Source organism: Gracilinanus agilis, chromosome 2 (assembly GCF_016433145.1).
Source record: "Gracilinanus agilis isolate LMUSP501 chromosome 2, AgileGrace, whole genome shotgun sequence".
In the NCBI taxonomy this organism is placed as follows: Eukaryota; Metazoa; Chordata; class Mammalia; order Didelphimorphia; family Didelphidae; genus Gracilinanus; species Gracilinanus agilis.
The window spans coordinates 586,646,481-586,665,980 of record NC_058131.1 but is presented as its reverse complement, the minus strand read 5'-3'; the positions used below and the strand labels follow the sequence as shown (position 1 = coordinate 586,665,980).

The 19,500-nt window shown below is 35.3% G+C and overlaps 1 protein-coding gene across 1 annotated transcript in view; it reads right to left on the bottom strand.

The window, feature by feature from the left end:
* Positions 1 to 2,481: 2,481 nt before the first annotated feature.
* The window catches only part of TTC23 (tetratricopeptide repeat domain 23), a 92,087-nt gene continuing 75,068 nt past the window's right edge, over positions 2,482 to 19,500 (bottom strand). Inside the window, exons 5-8 of the mRNA XM_044660130.1 lie at positions 16,116 to 16,243; positions 12,715 to 12,864; positions 4,348 to 4,430; positions 2,482 to 3,155 (exon numbers count right to left, since the gene is read on the bottom strand). Of these exons, the coding sequence (XP_044516065.1) occupies positions 3,041 to 3,155; positions 4,348 to 4,430; positions 12,715 to 12,864; positions 16,116 to 16,243 (476 nt within the window). The 3' untranslated portion in view covers positions 2,482 to 3,040. The remainder of the gene's footprint in view (positions 3,156 to 4,347; positions 4,431 to 12,714; positions 12,865 to 16,115; positions 16,244 to 19,500) is intronic.

The window sequence follows — 19,500 nt, the reverse complement described above, 5'->3', positions numbered from 1 at the left end:
TAAATCCTTTAAGAGCTTGGACCATGGTTCCAGTTGCATGCGAATAGACAGCTACTTGATTGTCCAATTCTCCTAAATTATAAAAAGTTTTTGTTATTTTTTTTAATGTTACTTAAGATTTGTTGGGATGTTGCAACTGTACAAAGAGAAGAATATACTTGGAACCTGCTGTGAATGTCTGCAAAACTTGTTTAACAAATTGTCCATAATTGGAGATATACAGGTCCTTTTCTAGTCCCAATATAATTCTTTTCTGCAGTCACAGATGAATGGGAAAATGCAGCCAATTATCTGCCTAGTCAAAGTAGAATTTGTTTTTCCCTTAAGTTTCCAAAGAATTACAACAAAAGAACTTTCTTTGGCCTGAATAATTACTTAAATTTTCAGCTTGGATTTATCAGTTGATGCATGGTATGTGTCTGCCAGAATGAATAAAGGATTTAAGTAGGCCTTATAATCCCTGGTAGTTCATTTGGAATTCTAAGAGAAGATATCTTCCTTCTAGCCCTATCAGTAGAATTAATGGAGTAATAATTGCAAAGTTGTAAACATCACCATATTTCAACTAATTTAGTTCATTGTCCAGACTACCATGAGAAACTAGGTCATCTCAACTGATGACAGCAATGATAATTATAAAGCCTATAGCAACGTTAGCTTTGAAAATCTTTCCTATTATCAACTGTTCTTGGGCATCAATAGTCAAAGTCAAATATACTAATTATGAATAGTTTTCAGTTAATGTTATTTCATGGTTACATTTTCCTTTAAAAATACACATCAATTTCAGAATTTTTTCTCTATATACTAATAAATGTAAAATTTAACAGCTTGTTTAAACTTCTGAACTTGTTGCATAGGAATTCCCAACCTTGCACACAATAGTCACTCAAATTTATGTTGAATGAATGAAAACAGGACTGGTTATGCAGTATGTCTACTTTAGTAGCAGAGCTAATATAGAATATGAAACATTCTCCAAATAAATATGCATCAAAGATTTAGTTAAAACACTCACAGAGTTTGAAAGCTAAAAATAAATTAATTTTCTTGCACAAAGTCTTTGGTTTCTGAGCTTAGGTCTGCATTAGCAACAGTAATTACTCTGAAACAGCTTTGGATTAGTAACTACAAATGATGATAAAAATTAGTTCTTAAAAGAGTAACTACAGCATCATAGAGGTTTGCTATTGGAGACTTTTTTCCTTTTTAAGACAAGAGTTATAGGAAAATAATAGTTTGTTTAATTCAAGAAAGCATGAAAGTTGCATTTGTGTCATTTTATAATGCAACATACATCTTACAGCTTTTTCCCCCCACTCCCTTCCATCCATTCCCATTATTAAAGAATGAAAATAAATGTGTATGTTTTTATTTTTCTCAGTGTTATGCTGTATTTGAAACCAAAAGGGGGAAATAGATTTAGAGGAAAAATAAGCCATTACTACAGTTATGCAAATTGGAATTTTAAAGAAAAGTATGAATTTGCTGCCTTTGGTGTGGCCTCCCTGAATTTTATCCCACAAAAGGAATAAAACTATAGAGATTCGGAACTAGTTTGAAATAGAACCAGGAAGCTCTGGAACTGGTCCAGGTCTAGGCTAGGTAAGGTGTAGATCTCAAAAACCCATACCCACCAGCTTTAACTCAGTCTCTCTGTGGACTTACAAAGTTGGCTTCAAGAGCCTTTCTTTGAAGGCTTTTAGGTTTGTCTCTCTCCCTCAGTAATCCTCTCCTTTACCGATAGCTCCACACCCCTCAAAATGATGAGTCAAAAGTTGTTTACTCTGAGGGGAGAGATAATGTGAAGTTAATGTCAGAAGTTCTTGACAAATGAGTGGGCCTTCTGCTTCCACTGTGTCTCTTCTACTTGTACTTTCATTTTTCTAGGAAAAAACTAAATTAGGTGCTGGAGCCAAGAATTCTACAGAATCTTCTCCTAAGAACCAACTACTTCATTCTAGCATTGGGTTTCTTTATCTCCATAGGATTTAGGGGAGAAAAGTCACTCAATTCATCAATGTTTCTTCATTTCTCTCTGATGTTTACAACCTGAAAAATTAATGTTTCTGTACTACTCCTGCTGTAGACAAGAAGATTTTCAAATTAAAATTGAGTTTTTGCAGCCACCTTAAAGTTAATAGGGCCTCTTCTGGGTGTCTTAACTTCTGGGAGTGAAAGTAAGGATATCTCCCCAAAAGTTACTATGTGCTAATAAAGTCTTTAAGCAGGCATGCAGGCTAGTAAGGAGCACAGTGAGTTTTACCACTACAGACCAACTTGATAAGGCAGGGGAACCCATGCAATCTGGGACCACATGAAAGACTGGAGTCAAGTAGAAATTCTAATGCATTACCTGAAAGTTGAGTCTTTTCTACTGGTACAAAACCCTTCCAGGTCCCTAAACTGAACATGATATAAGCTTAAAGTAAGGCATTTGGATTAAAGGGAAAAATACACATACGCACATTCCTACAGTGGTAGTTTCAAGTTCCCTTTTTATTAGCATTCCATTCTCAGTCACTATTGCCTTCTTGTAAAAAGGCTTTTTACTGGATTTTATTGCTCCAAACCCAACTCCAAACCTGCATAAGAAGCTAATGTGTTCAATCAGATTAAGTACATAAATGGCTATAGCTTAAAGCTCAAAACATTGATTTTATTATTTGGGCAGTTTTGAATGTTGAAAGGATTGGACAGAAAGAATTTCCATGAGCAAGAAATATACACTGAAGTGGTTCCAACTCTTTTATAAAAATATATCCTAAAAATATTCTAAGAGACTCGATTGTAAAAACATGACCCCTGGGCAATTCACCACATCACTGTTTCCTGTCAGTATATGTTATGGCAATGAAGCCATTCTTAAACTACTCTTGCTGCACTGTGCTATAACACACAGTAGGCACTTAATAAATGGATATTGTATTATATTGTACTCTTTACTCTCTCTCAGAGAGTGCACACATGGCACCTAAATAAAACAGAAATACTCAGTTGTATCAAATTATCAAATCATACTAGTGAAAGGTCAGAACAATCAGTCACATATATTTCTTTTAGTTCTTCCTAGAATGGAGTGTTGTGGAATAACGGCACAAAACGGTGGTCTTGCTTTATTATTTGGTTTCTGCTTTGCTGTAACCTCTATAATCCTGCAAAGGAGAAGAGAGACTGGATAAGCAAGATTCTTCTCAGAATACAGTCTTTACTATTTACAAGATTCATTTAATATAATCTTTAATTACTTGTCACTGTTTTTCTAGCAGCTGCCAAAGCTATATTTAAGTAAGGTGATACAGGAAGAATGTAAATAAGCCAAGAAAATGGCAAGCTGGTGTAAAACCCAGACATCTGTCTCCTAATTTTCTTATCTTTAATGTTTCATGTTTTCATAATCTGAAATGATATCTAGTTATTGATCAGGCTTTAGATGATGGGCTCTTGAATGAAGGAGTTGACAAAGATTGTTTTCAAGTTTCAGTAATATCTCTGAAGCCTTACTGAGTTACTGCATTTACTGTAATGTTATGTCTTGACTCCTTTGTCTCATGTGTTTCTTTTGCAAGTGTTATGGCTCTTTTATTCTTATTACTCCCAGTGAAGTTTGGGTGAAGTTAATGGATTGACAATTCACAGAGAGGATCTGCTCCTTCATTCAATATGTAAGAAAAGATTTGGAGTGAAGTCAGAGAGTAGATTGGGACTGCACAATGGGCTGTTAAAAACTCTTAAAGCATCTTCAGAGCTCTCCAGGCAGAATAATCTAAGATCTAGAAAGAAACTCAGGACATTCAAGAATGTTCTCCATTGAACTCCTTGCTTTATGGCTATGTTAATTTATATTAATGACCTGAAGAAAAAGAATGAAGGGTTTTTTAAATTTTATTTTTTCTATTTTTTTTAAACCCTTAACTTCTGTGTATTGGCTCCTTGGTGGAATAGTGGTAAGGGTGGGCAATGGGGGTCAAGTGACTTGCCCAGGGTCACACAGCTGGGAAGTATCTGAGGCTGGATTTGAACCTAGGACCTCCCGACTCTAGGCCTGACTCTCAATCCACTGAGCTACCCAGCTGCCCCAAGAATGAAGGGTTTTGATGTCACTTAAAGAACTAAATCCTTCAGATAAAATATGAGCGAAGATGATACTTTGTTCAGGAGATTTCAAAAGATCTGATCCTGCACAACTTGTGGGGAAGTGACATAAGATCAAGAATCCCTCCAAAACAGAAAGCTGCTCATTTCCACAGGATTTTTTTTTATAACCAAACTTATCTGAAATTCTCAAATAGTTAATCTAATAGACAACCGTTAAAATATGCAGTGTAGAGGACAATTCAAACTCACTTTGTTAACGAGTCAAGAGTCTGCTGAGTGGCTGTTGTCCTTTTATCTTGAGATCCATATAAGAAAGTCTGAATCTGAAGACACTGAAAAATAAACCATCTAGTTATTACTTAAATATGGAAATAGCGCCAAAATAAATCTATGGGCATCTAACATTTCTTTTGAATGACAGAATTCCTTCCACATAGCCATTATATAATTACTTTCATATTACAGAATACTTCATGGAAAAATAAAATTTTTTGGAGTCTCAGGTTCCTCATCTGTAAAAATTAGAGGGGTTAAGTCCCTGCTGGATAAATCTATAGTCTATCAGAATTTATCCTTTTTCTTAAGGTTAAGCATTTGTTAAAAAAACTTTTATCTTCAAAAAAAGCATCAAATAAAACTTAAGATCAATGAACAACATTCTATATTCTCTTTCTATTCTTGCTAATATATTTTCATACTAATAATTGTTGTGCTGGAATGATCTTGTGATTTTTTCTGTTAACATTTCATTTATAAAGCATTTTAAGGCTTGTAAAGTGCTTTACACCTATTTCATTTAATATATACCTCAACTTCAATGTGGAAATGAATAATTCTTTTCAGATATTTTTAAGGGTTTAAAAAAATTAACAGCAATAGATAGAACCTTGTCATTGACCACAGTAGCCTAAATAAAACTGTATAGTGTTACCTAGCACTTATCTCATTTCAGTTTAAATGAACACCCACAAAGCCTTTTAGCAGAAATTGAATATGAAACGTTTTCCTTTTTTTAACTGTCAAGAATAATTTATAACATGCATTGTTTATATTCTATAATAAAAGGATATTAGATATTTTAAAAAAGAGAAATAGCATCTATTTCATAGGGTTGTGAGGATCAAATGAGGTAATATATGTAAAGTACTTTGCAAACCTTAAAGTGTCATATAAATGCTATTGTTATCTGGAACATGATAAATGTAAAAAAATTATAAAGTCTAACTTCCTCATTTTACAGATGAAGAAGCTGAGGCCTAGAACCTGAAATGGCTTCCTAAAGACATTATTTGTTCATTGTTACATATATAACTAACTTTTAGCACTCTAGATGAATCATTCATTTGTAGATTACCTGGCCCTTACTTTTTCCTTCCTATTTCCTGTCTCAGGTACTTCTCTGTTATCTTAGTATTCTTATAGACACACAAAGGGGGAGTGAAAGTTAAATCAGGCTGCCAAAATTTTGGCAGCTTTACTTGAGTTTAAAAAAAAAAGGTGGAAATAATAGATTTAAAGTTAACAGCTAAAGCAATATTTGGGGATTTTCTGTAGATCTTGTTTATTCTCTGACAGCCATTTTCATATGCACATAAGAAGCCACCAAAATTTTGTGACTTTATGGGCTCAAGCCTCAGGAAATTTTGTTCAGTCTCAATAAAACTCCAAGAATGCAGCTGTTTTGCTTTAAAGTTCATGCTTTGGAAAGGGAAAAAACCTGTAAAAATGATTTTTTAAAAAAATGAAACTTTCAAAGTTTTTGAATTCTTATTATCTTGGCAAAAAAGACTTGGCCTTTGAAAATTTACAGATCAAGGATGGCTTTCATCTGGAAATGTCCTTTTTTGTTTGTGCTGCTGTTGTCCTCTATTAACTGCCAGATATTCATTCCTAGTCTGAGGGCGTATGTCTTTTCTTGGCAGGTTAATAACTGAACAGAATTCTATAGCCTTAGAAACAGAAACTTCAGAAATTTATTATTTTAGGATAACAGAGTGAATACTGCATTTTTATATTTTAAAAAGTCCATTAAAGACCCCTTTTTTGGCAGCTGATACTTCCTGCCAAAATAGACATTTCCTTTCTCTTACAAGTCAACAAATACCTCCACTTAACTTTAAAAAATCGGATTTAATATTAAAATCACAGTATAATATATTTACATATTTATGAGAGCCACTGATACAGTTCATTTTGAGAGGGGCTGATAATTAATTCATTCACCACAACATTAAAATTTTACTGACATTGTATAGGTTTCCTTAGACAATTTTCAAAGCTCAGATGTCACTTCTTGAGGCTTCTTCTGAGCCCACCAGCTAAGACTGCCCAAGTTATCTTGATTTGCTTATTACAGATTTATATGTGTATGTGTCGATTTTCTCATCTCAAATGTGTATACATATGCATATATACATATACACACATGCATATTTATATATTAGCTCCTCCAGCGGAGGGGCAGTTTTATTTTTGCCTCTGTATTCCTAGTTCCTAGCACAGTATTTGGCCACATAGTAGACGTTTAATAAATGTTTGATGAATGACTGACAATCTGTACAATGTATATGTTCTGTTTTACTTAAGATCTCCAAAAATCTAAGGAAAAACACAGTGTTTACTCATATACTTTCATAAAAAATGACAAAGATTTGACAATTTATTAAAATCATCATCGGGCTACTTCTTGATTCTTTGATCTTCTTGGTGGCTAAAGATGGTGATAGTTTCCTTAGTGGCTGTATTGCCTCAAAACCAGAAGGCAAGAAGAATTAGAACAGGTTATAGCTACAATTCTACAAATATATGGAGCACTGAAAGAACAAGCACAAGCAACATCTCTGTTCTCAAGATCTCTGCTGAAACAGATTTATAACACATCACTAATGCTCAAGTTATGATTACTGTGGTCAAGAATGTCTTATTAAACAAAGAAAACAAGGTAAATAATCCTTCTGTTAATCTAATAGAATGTAAATTAGCTATGGGTAGGAACTGCTTTTGTTTTTTTTGTTTTTTTGTTTCCCAAATGCTTAGCCACATTGGGACACAGTAGGCACCTTAATAAATGGCTGCTGAATGAAGAAATGAATAAATGTATACAGTAATTGCTTTTCACACCAAAGATTTTCATCAGTATACTGACTTGGGAATGTTTTAAATGTCTATAGTGTTGTTAGGCAAGAAATGCAAAGTGAATTATAAAATGTTGTACTGCCATAATTTCATTTCTCCTGTGTTCTAATAAAGTAGGTATTTCCATTTTACTTTAAAAACACAGACAACACGAATAGGCCACCAGAAATCTTGATGTTTGGATGCCCCAACAATTCTAATAGCTTGTATTCTCCACCCTCCAAATCCTTCTTACCAAGAATTCAAATGGCAAACCTTCTTTGAATTCAGCAACACAAAGTGAATTTCTCACTTTGGTCTGAAGTCGATATAGAATTGGAATGAAAATAATCCAGATGGAATAAAAATGTTGCTAAGGTTTTTTTATTTATCTGCTGTGAAATAAATGTGTCAAGTCACTTATGTTTATATTCTATGCCATAAAAATCAAGCATTTAAAAATTAAATTAGTCAACAAGTATCAAGACTGCTATATGTGGTATGTTTTAAGGACACAAAGACATGAGTGAAATTGTCCCTACCCTTAAGGAGGTTATATTCTAATGGGAGAGACAACACATACTAAGATAAGTATATACAAAATACATTCAAAACAAGATTATTAGTAATGGGAAGGGAAGGTAATCCCTAGAAGTTAGGGGTCCAAAATAGGTCTCAGCTAGAAAAAGAAAACTTTTTTTTTGTTATAATGGGTTTTTAATCGGGGCAATCAGATTAATCTGGGAAGACAACAGAACTATAATACTGGCCCTTCCCAAAAAAGGCACTTTCCCAGTCTCTAAAGGAAACCAAGAATTCAAAAGAGCAGCAATGAGGGAGAGGATTCCTGGCATGGGACAGTAGCTAGAAAGGCAATGAGATGGAAAATGGAGTGCTTTATGTAAAAACAAGTAGATCAGCATAGCAAGACTCTAGAATGTGTGGAGGGTAGTCATGTAATAAGGCTGGAAAGACCTGATGAAGCCAGGTTGTGAAGACTTTAAATAAGCATTTTATATTTAATTGTGGAAGTAAAAGGGAGCCACTGGAATTTATTGTGTGTTATGGAGATGATGGTAAATGACATGACCAGATCTTTAAGGAAAATTACTTTGGTACCTGGAGGATGGACTGAAGTAGAAAGAAACACAGGGCAATAAGACCGGTTAGGAAGCTACTGTAACAGGCCAACAAAGGGGTGATAAGGGCCTGTGTGGTAGTTATATGAGTAGAGAGAAGGCAACATGTGAGAGATATTGTAGTGGTAAAAACAAATTCAACAACTGAATATGTGAAGTAAAAGAATAAAGAGCTAAGGATAGAGGGCACAGAGTTTGTTCGCCCTGATGCTTTAAAAGGATGGTGTACCAGGGATGTCTGGAGAACAGTGATTGGGGAGAAGGGTAACTCTTGTTACCCTTGTTGAGTCTGAGCTGCCCTTGGGGCTTCCAGTTCCAAAAGTCTAGTAGGCAGTTTGTGATGTTGACCCAGATCTTGGAAGAAAGACTAAAGCTGGATACAGAGAATCTTCTGCATAGAAATGATGATCCAACAAAGGAGTCTTTGAAGGAAGAGACGAGGAGAACTAGGAAAAAGCAGAGTTATGAAAATATAGGGAAGAGAAAGCATCCAGGAGGAAGAAATGGTCAACAAAGTAAAATGCTGTAGAGAAGTAAAGAAAGATGAGGCCTAAGAAAAGATGATTAGATTTGGCAATTAAGAGACAACTAGAGGGGGAACTAGGGATAGCTGGTGGCTCGAGAGATAGAGAACTAGACATGGGGATGGGAGGTTACGAGTTCAGTTTTGGCCTAAGATACTTCCTAACCATGTGACTGTGGGCAAGTCACTTAGTCCTAATTGCCCAGACCAGTGATGGGCAAGCTATGGCCCGACTATGGCCTGCGGGCCAGATGTAGCCCCTTGAAATGTTCTATCCAGGCCCACGTGATATTATTCCTAATCTGACAAATACAATGAGTAGGATACAATACAATGAAGCTTCCAAAGAGTTGCCTTAGAAACAGATGAGCATTTCCTTTCCTTTGGTCCCCCTCTTTAAAAAGTTTGCTTATCCCTGGCCTAGATCTTACCACTCTACTACCTCAGAACCAATACTTAGTTTTAATTTTGAGACGGCAAGGATTGTAAAAGAGAGACAATTGGTAACTCGGGAAAGAATATTTTCAGTTTGGTAGTATAGTTGGATTTATAAGAGAAGAAGAGAAAGGATGATAGAAAAATGGTAGGGCCTTTAAAGATAGGGGAGACTTAGGTGTTTTTGTAGACAGCAGGGAAGGACAAGATTAGAAAGGATAATAGTGGAGCAATCTGCTAGAGAAGATAGGAAGCAAATGAATCAAGGGCACATGTAAAGAGGCTATACTTAGTGAGAAGGGCTACCTCTTCAAAAGAGACTGAAGTAAAGGAGGAAATCATAGAGGATGATGTCTAGTTGTGGAAAAGGAACTTGTAGAAAAATGGTTTTCATTTTTTCAGGTTGGGGGAGGGAATACAGGTATCCCTTCTACATCTCTGGAGTTAGGAGCATAGTGCTCCTGTGATCTGGAAAATCTGTTTAAAATCCTTTGTACCAGAGAAGAAGTATGGATTTTTTCTTTTTCTTTTATGGGGCATTTACAGTTCCTTATTGTAAAATTTGGGTTAAGTACTTGGTCATAGGCTATATTTGGGTCAAAAGTATCATTTATTCACTGCTATTTTTCTGTACCAATGAGTGAAAAAAAGACCAACCCAGAACTCTTGGATCATCAGGGTTTTCAATTCAGTTTCCTTTCCTATGTATCTGAAAAGAGTTTAACATCAGATAGATTTAGACTATTAGCAGCTTTGGGTAAGTTTTATTCATATGAGTGTATAAGACTTGAAGAAATATACTAAGACAGAAATATCTAAAATGTGGCAGCACTACTAATAAAATGGGTTGAGAGATACTAATTCTGAATTTTAGACATAGAACATGTGCTCACATAAGAGCTTACTATATAAATAAATTAGCCCTGCTTTTTTTTATAGGACTATGCAGTACAGTATGTTTTGGGTTTACTAAAGGAGACTAAAATAATAATCTCATTCTTTGATGAATTTTTCACTAATTTGGGCTTACTTTAACCAGGCAATGAGCTAAATCCTATTAAATAGCACAATGGAGAATGAAGAACAATTAATTTTATAGAAGGCTTTGGGAGATAGTAGAGGATAGAAGGGCCTACATGCTATGGTCCATGGAGTCATGAAGAGTTGGACACAACTGAACAACTGAACAACAATAAAAATTTCACAATGTTAATTTTCACAATGTTGATTTACTACATCATTTTGAATTATAAACAGAATTCTCCGTGTTTAACACATTTTTTAGTGGCCAATTTAAGATTGCTCATGAATTCTTTTTGAATATTGTCACCTAACTTGAAATGTTGGCAGTTATACTCATTTAACTGGGTTTTCTGATGGAAAAATGTTTTGATTTTGAGCACTGAAATTCTCTTTGGAGGCCAACAGAATCCCAGTATTTTCATTACAGGCAGATAAATGATCCAGTATACTATTTAGTAATTTAATCCCACCTTCTGTTATGCTTCCTTGGTCTGTTTTTCATACTCTTAATAACCATGCTTTGGACCATTCAGCATAAGGATACATCTGGAAAAGCAGCAATTAAGTGGATTCCAGGCTACTAAGCTGGAAACTTGGGAACTGCAGCTGCTATTGTGATACAAATAGCAGAAAAATCCACGCTTAGCTGGTAACTTTAAGAGCTGCCGGCTTTACACAACCCAAATGCTAAATGTGGCATTTGAAAAAGTTCCCATTTAGCAGCAGATGTAACAGAGCCTGCTTTCAGTAATCACTTGTCCTCTGGGTTCACTGAAGAACCAGCCACTGGCCTTAGATTAAGTAGAATGATTACATATAAATATGTGTGTGTGTGCATATGTACATACACACAAGACAAATTTCAGTATCTTTCTCTTTAATTCCAGTGAACTGCTAAATAAGCTATATTTTCTTACCTTCCCAATGTTGAGGCCATTGTATCTGAAATTTATAATTAATAGAATTTTAAACTTAAGAAATAAAGGGTTGCTAACTTTCATTTATGCCAGAGCTTATTAAATCCAGGAATTGCTACAACCAAATTGATCTTTAGTTCCTAGAAACCAGTAATGAAAGTGAGTCTATATGAAATTCCCCTTGGTCTCTTTCTGTCCTTTAAGACTAGATCTCACATGGAGGCAGCAAAGATGGTACAGTGGAAAAGGAACAAGCTTTCGAGTTGAAGGATTTAGATTCAAATCCCACTGTTGGTGCTGCATGATTTTGAGCAAGTCATTTAATTTCATCTGGTCTCAATTTTCTCATCTAAAAAAGCGTGTGTGTGGGTATCAGACTACAAGCCTCTAAGGCAACTGTCGGCAACCTTTTTGGCTGTGAGAGCCATAAATGCCTGCAGAAGGAGGAGGATGGAGGCAGAAGGCGTTGGACATGGGGCGGGGGCTGAAGGGCCCCCTGGGGCACATCCTGGGGCTCTGCCCAGACTGGCCGGTCCGGAGGTGGAGCCAGAGAGCCATACGTTGCTGACCCCTGCTCTAAGGCCTTATCTATGATAAGAGATTATGATATATGAGAGACTATGAAGCCTCTAAGATTAAGCTATATATTTATCCCTGAGTCCTTTCTGACATAAGGATAGCAGCGGAGAGGCAGGGGAAGTGAAGAATGTCCTCAGGTATGCATGGGGAGGGAGAGCCTCCCCCCTGCATGTGTGCCATAAATTTGCTCACATGGGTCTGGGTGGGGGGGGTCACATTTCATTTAAATTATTTTTGAAATATTTTAACTTTATATCGGTTTCAATTTTCAATATTTTCTTTCTTGAATTCCTATACAGCCTGTAATTCCTTATAACTGTAACCCAGCTTTTGCATGTGCCCAGATCTAGAGGCATCTAAGATAGAGGTACCCATGTGGTAGATAGCAGAGACTTGCTTTTGAGATTAGGCAGGACAGGCTGTGCCTCTGAAGCTAGGAGAAAGGGACAGCCTCCCTCTCTCTTTAGGGCAGCAGGAGAGGTAGAGCTATATATGAAACTGCACAATGGCTCCCTCCCAATGTCCCCCCTCTCCATCCCTTCAACATATCCCTCTCAATGCTAGAGTTAGCTTTTTCACTCTTATTAAGAATTAGGAAGCACTTCCTTCTTGGGCTCCATGTTTTATATATTTTCATAATTAATTAGAAGGTTTTCTGAGAATAAGATTCAGTTAAAATGAAATTTGCAAAAGAATACCATTTCTTCACCTGAGAAGTAGATATCATGTATATGTTTGTTCAGATCAAAGGCAGTATCAGCTTACCCAACTAAGCTTTCCACTGCCCTAAGCTCCACCCTTCACTTCTCAACCCACCCCCATCCCCTCCAACAAATGTTGAGGAAGGAGTATGTAGGCATTTGTCTTGACTTATTATTAGGCTTACCTTCTTAAATTTCTTGTATGCCATGTTCTGGTCTCCTTGTGCCAGGTCTGCTTCTCCAAGGAGACAGTAAGTCCCTGCTACTTCGGGACTGATATTCCCAAATGTCGCTACTTTGGCACCTAGTGATTCCTTCAATATCTGAGTTGCTCTCTATAAAAAGGAATAAAAAAGTATTTGGTTGGAAATGTTCAGGAACGGATGAGGAGCACCGACTGTTAATATTATGTAACTGAGGCTTATTTTTACTCTCTGGAGGAATGAAGTTTTGTACAAGTGCCTTATAGTCTTCTTCAGTTAAAGAGACAGGAACATACAGCTACATTAAAAAAAAAGTGAGTATGTGATCTAGGCCTTTCAGATGGCATAACCTGAAAACAGAATGAAGCTACACAAAAAGAAGGAAAGCCCATTTTGGATATCCCATTTGTTTATTTTTGTTAAGTAGTGAAATAAGTTAACATTTTTAGTTAGGGGATCTTCTTCCACTCACCTAGGGGGGAAAAATCAAACCAAAGCTAAGCTATCTTTCTAATTTAGATGCTTTCATAAAATCTAGGATATATTCCTGAGTTTTTCATCACAAATAATTTCAGATGCCAAAAATAAACACCAAAACCTGACATGACATTTTGTTTGGTCTAATTTATTTAAATCCTAGCTATGGAATAATAATAATAAAAAAGACAGGGTTGGTAAGAAAAGAATGAAATCATATCCCCCTAGCTAATCTTATCATTCACACAAAAATGCTGGGAAAAAAATCCTGTCTAAAACATTTTAATCTCTCCATGAAATACTGAAACTCTATTTAAAATCTGTTAGATTTAAGATTTGCTGTAAGTTATATAAATTGCCTATGGAATATTTATCCAAATATGACATTTTTATGTCATATATATATATATATATATATATATATATATATAGGCACATATACACCTGTATATAGATACATTTAGTATATATAAGAGACAATATGGAGACCTAATCTCAGAGTCAGAAAGACTTGAGATTAAAGCCCCATCACTGACATATACTAGCTGTGAAATTGTTAACTCCTCAATGTTGGATGCTACTCTCTAAGACTGTAAATTGTAGAACATCTGCATTGGTAGAGGGAATTACCTTTGCCAATAAAATTACATGTCTAGCCTTATACATAAATATATATTCTCTCTTTCAAACACACACACACACAGATTTCAAATAAATTAATGGGTCCAGAGATATAGGTAGACTTTTTTCTTGGACTGTATATATGATTACATTTGTTTAAGAAGCTTCAGATGAGGAACTTCCTCTTCCAAGGGAGATTAACCCTTCTGCTGTACCTTATGTCTGAAACAGCTGACTGTGGGCACTGAGAAATGACGGGACTTGTCCAGAGGTGAGACTTGAAACCTGGTCTTCCTGACTCAGCTCTCGTGTGTGTGTGTGTGTGTGTGTGTGTGTGTGTGTGTGTGTGTGTATAAAACATAGACACAAGGGGGCCAAACTTCAGAGCTTCAAAGGTCTGTTAATATGCACAAAATAATAAATCATTTAATACTCTACCAGAATCATAAATTTCTGTGAAACAAAAAGAAAAGGAAGATTTCTTAATCCTTTATGATAAAGAAATTAGGCTTGTTTGTTTTTAATTTGTTATTAGATTGATTAGCTATTCTGCTTGTCTGATACTGTATCAAAAATTTGTTGGAAATGAATGGAACTTCAGGGATGAGTGGAGTCTTCCAATGTTTCCAAAGGAAATGACTAACTGGCTGTATATAGCCAATGAAAGGAAGAGACTATAGGAGTCATATTTTCAAATAGCTGCCATACTTAGCTTCTAAGTCACACATGATAGGAAAAAAAAAAGGAAATTGGTTAAAACTTTTAAAAATTGGCTGAGGCAAGATGCTTAGAGAAGAATGACTTGACTAGGGTCTTGCATTTAGTCATGAATACAAAGAAGCATAAACTAGCATATACCCTTAAAGGGCTTATGATCACACTGGGTAGATGAGAAAGGAAAAGCTAAATGACAATTAAATATTTTTTGTAATTTACAAGAGAATAGTATATTAAGTCATGATTAGTTGTCAATGAATTTCACAGCCAACAAATGGTTCAGGAGGGTGGAGTTTGTTGGTATGGAAAGAGCTGCCAACACTTTCACTTTTTCTTCAACAGAGAAAAACATGAGTTTAGTACATAGTTACCAGGAATAATTAGTTAAAAAAATAGGAAGTTAGTGGATGCTTTATGCCAACCCTCAGCCTCTTTATAGGTAAACCTCTTTCTCTGACCTGTACCACCCCAGAGCAGGGCATGACATGAAAGCCCTCTGCCCCTACCTACTTCTAAGTTTTTAGCGTCTTTTCCCACTCATCCTTCCCACTTTTTAATACTCAGTTGAATTTGTCACTAGTACATGGCTTTAGAGGAAGGAAAAATTTTCTGGAGTGATCAAGGAGCTTTTCACAAAAAAGATGAGATTGAACTGGGTCTTTAAAGATCTGGACAGATGGAAGTGGGCAAGATATTCTAGATGGGAAAGACCATTGACTAAAATAGTTTGAGTGAAAGAAAGGGCTCATGTATGTAGGTTGTGGGTGGAAAATCTAGAAAAGTAAGTTGGGGCTAGATTGTAGAAGGCCTTGAAGGGACCTGGTTTTATATAGTCAGTAGGGTGCCAATCAAAGAGCAGGAGAATGGCAAAATGAAATTAAAATTCAGTCTTATAAGAGTGTTTATATACAAATGAAATATTTTAAACTTTTTATACCTATAGGATAATTCTGAAACGTGTGAGATAAAATGTTTCAAATGATTTATCTATAGGGTTATCTTTAATGTTTATTAGTATATGTAACAAAATTTTAGGTCTCAAACTATTAAAAAGGATAAATCATCAGTCTCCTAGGATCCCATAGAAGAACCACTAGCAATCAGAGGTTCCATTTTAAAGATTGGTCAAAATGGCATATGATGTACCTTTGGTTAGATTTGAGGATATGGGATCAGTACAGACTGCTAATCCTGACCAATGTGGCAGGACTGTCTTTCAACTCTATGTGACAAAGAAGATTAGTGGCACAGATAATTCAAAAGAGCAGACTACCTAAAATTAATTTATATTTTACTTTGGAATTGATTTGGGGGCAGTTTTACTTCACTAGCCAATAATTTATGGAAAATAATTGGCACATACCAACCATGGCTAAAGCTTGAGCTACAAAGACAAGATTTACTATCATTAGTTTGCCCATTAAAAACATATTTTCAGATTGCTGTTCTTATGAATACTTCTAAGCATTTTGAGATAGTCCTTTGAATCAAGTTGATTTCTCACTGTAAATATCAGCATTTAAAGTCTTTGGAGGGAAATTTGTAAGCCCTTTTCCAAAATGCCTTACCTTCTGATTACCAGTATTGCGAAGAAAATGGCAAAATTCATCTTGAATTGCAAAATATTTGTCATTGGTTATTCCTTTGGCTTCCTTAAGGATGGTCATACCCTTTTGGAAATATTGATCTGCCACATCTACAAAAGACAGATCATTTTTTAAAAAATGATGAGTGCCCCCAGATTTGGAAGAAAAACAATAGAGTAACATGTTTTCTGTAATGATGATCTACCTGAAGAGAAGTAAATAAGCCTTCCAATGAAATGAATAAGGCAGAAAGACATAATAATAGCTAATAATATAATAACTTTATGGATTGAAAAGAAAGCACTTTAGAATCATATTTTAATAGTATTTTCCAAGTTTTCAATATGCTTTCTTATACATTGTCTCACTTGATCTTTATAATAACCATATGAAGTAGGCAGAGCATATATTTATTATTTCTTCTTTACACATAAAGAAGCTGATATGAGAAAGATGAGGTGATTTGTCCAGGGCCGTGTGTCTAGTCCATGGGCAGGGGTAGATGCCAGGTTCTGATTTTTATTGTGATAGTCCTTCTATTATGCCATACTGCCAGTATGAAGCTGTCATTTGCCCAGCCCGTCTAATTCACCAGAAAAGACTTAACTGACTTCAAAGTCGTGCAAAGTTTTTGTCTCTTTCCATCTATGAATAGCAGTAACTGAAGTGTAACTTAATAGTCTTAGAGAGTGGCTCGCCTCACTCAAGAGGCTAAGTGAATTGTCTCATGATCACAAAACTGGTATGTCAAATTGGCTTTCCTTACCCTTCACACATCTTAATTTTCCCACTGAGATGGCAATCTGAATAAGAGAAACAAAAATCTTCTACACCAGAAATCAATGTACATCTTTTAAAATAATGGATAGTTATAAGGATCTGACCATACAATATAGTGCCTAACTGATGTCAGCTACCCAAAAGATTGCTTATTTTTAATGAGCCCTAACTCGTTTGAGTGCATAATGATTTTTAAAACCCCTCATCTGTCTTAGAAAAGATACAAAGTATCTATTTTAAGGCAAAAGAGCAGTAGGGCTGGGCAACTGAGGTTAAGTGATTTGCCCAGCTAGGATATATGTGTCTGAGGCCAGATCAGAACCCAGGGTTTTCCCAACTCCAGGCCTGGTTTTATCCAATATGCTACCTAGTTGCCCCCATAATATTATTAATCATTACTTCTGATGACCTATCTTATATATAACATAGCCAAGAATGTGGAAAGATGCCAACAAGGCCGCTAGAGAGCCCAAATGCCTATTTAGGTCTATACACTAAAGATCAAGAAATTTGTTTAAAGAAAAAGTACTTGGAATTCATTGCCTAATTATTTTTAGATACAGTGATAGATAACAAGGTTTTCCTTACTCTACAACTGATTAGATGTTGTTATTTAGAATTGGTAATGAAGACAACTAGAGGCAAGCACACTGATGATAGCAGCAAGAAGTGACTGACTATAGATAAGACAGAAGAACTATAAAACAGAGATACAAGAACTCAAAAAGCACTATAGATGAGAGCTATATGGTATAGGGGTAATATCTCAATAAGCCCTTAGGACATGTCACCATACTGATTTTCATCAAAATAGTTTTTATTATAGTTTAGCATCTCAGAAAGGCCCACTGTCCAAAGTGTTCCATGCTCCACACTTAACTTCTTCCGTACAATAGTGATGACCTCTTTGAACCTTCATTTTCTTATTAGAAAAAAATGGCAATCATAATACTATCTCATAGGATAGCTGAGAGGATGAAATGAGCTAATATTTACATAGTGTTTTGTAAATCTTAGGGCTCTATAAAGTCATAAATGTATTATTTTTATAATAACAAATTTGCACAGTGCTTTAAGGTTTACAATGCAGGTAATATTATCTAGGCTTTTAGGAAAGTTATTCCATTTGATTGAATTATTTTAAACTAATGTGTCAATGAATAACAATTATCTCTTCTTTATTTTTTCTTTCTCATTCTCTTTTACATCTCTTTCAGAGAAGGGTGATGGCAGGGACATTAATGTAGGTTGGACAAAGCTGTCTATGGGAAAGGTCCTCAAAATTTCCAGTTTTCACAGTTTGTTTTCTCTACTTTCAAAACTACAAATTCTCCAAAATCTCCACACTTGTAATAGTGACAGCAAATATTATATTTCCATCATTGGGAGGGAAAATAGGAATGAGGCTTATAATAATTATTTTATGTAGGGGTCACTGATAAGTAGAGCATTTGTATGTCTTAGACTACCTGCATATATATATTAAAACAAAACAAAACCTTATAAATCTAGAAAACAGAATATATATAATCAAGTTGTCTTCTCTGTCATAAAATACAAACTGCCCAGTGGAATTAATTAATAATTATCATTTCTCAATTGTGTGATAGAACAGGAAGAACATTGGACTTAGAATGAGAAGACCTGCGTTGGAGTCTTTGTTCTGCCACTATCTAGCCATTTGATTATGGGCAAATTATGTAAACTGTTTCACCTTCCATGTCTTAATCTATTGTGAGTCTTATATTGCTTGCCAACTAGAACAAAATTGTGAATTATCATCATCATTTGTTTATAACACTGACATCTATAATCCTTAAGCCACAGAAAATTATTACCCATACTTCTGTACTTTTATGTATGCTATTTTGGATGTTTAGCAACAGTAATCCATTGGTAAAGTCGGTACAGTTTACTTATGAGAGTTTTCCCTTTGACTAACAATTTGCTCCAGGAAACTAAGTATACTATAGGCCACGAATAGCCAAAAAAATTTTGAACTTCTAGTACATATTATCTAAGATAGGATATTCTCAACTTTAAAAACTGATCTTGAATCATCAGCAACTTGATAGGGGACCTCTGCAGAAGGTTAGATCATTTTCTAAAATATACGATAACGAATCAGTCTGTAAATCTGAAATTAGCACCCACAGGGGCACAGGTGCTTGACTTGCCTCCCAGTGTCATCAGTCTTTCCATGTTTTCATTCCAACTACACTTGTAATTATTAGGTATTGAGGAAAAGTAACTGAATGGGAAGTCTGAGTAGTTTATTTTCATGAAGTTATTTTCAAGTGAAGTGACCTGAAATCTGCACTTTTTGTACCAGTTTTGTTGGGGGTGAGATGAAGATCAAGGAAAGGATAGATAAAATGATGAAATCAAATGAAGGAAATAAGACAGAACTACTCAACTCCTCCTTTGCTTCTGTTTTCTTTATTATAATAAAATAATCTCGATGCAGGAAAAGACAAAACAAAACAAAAAGAACCCACTAATGAAATTGACCATGCAGTACCATTCCAGTATCTTTGCCAAGAAAACCCCAGATGAGATCACTAAGAGTCATACAGAACTAAAATAA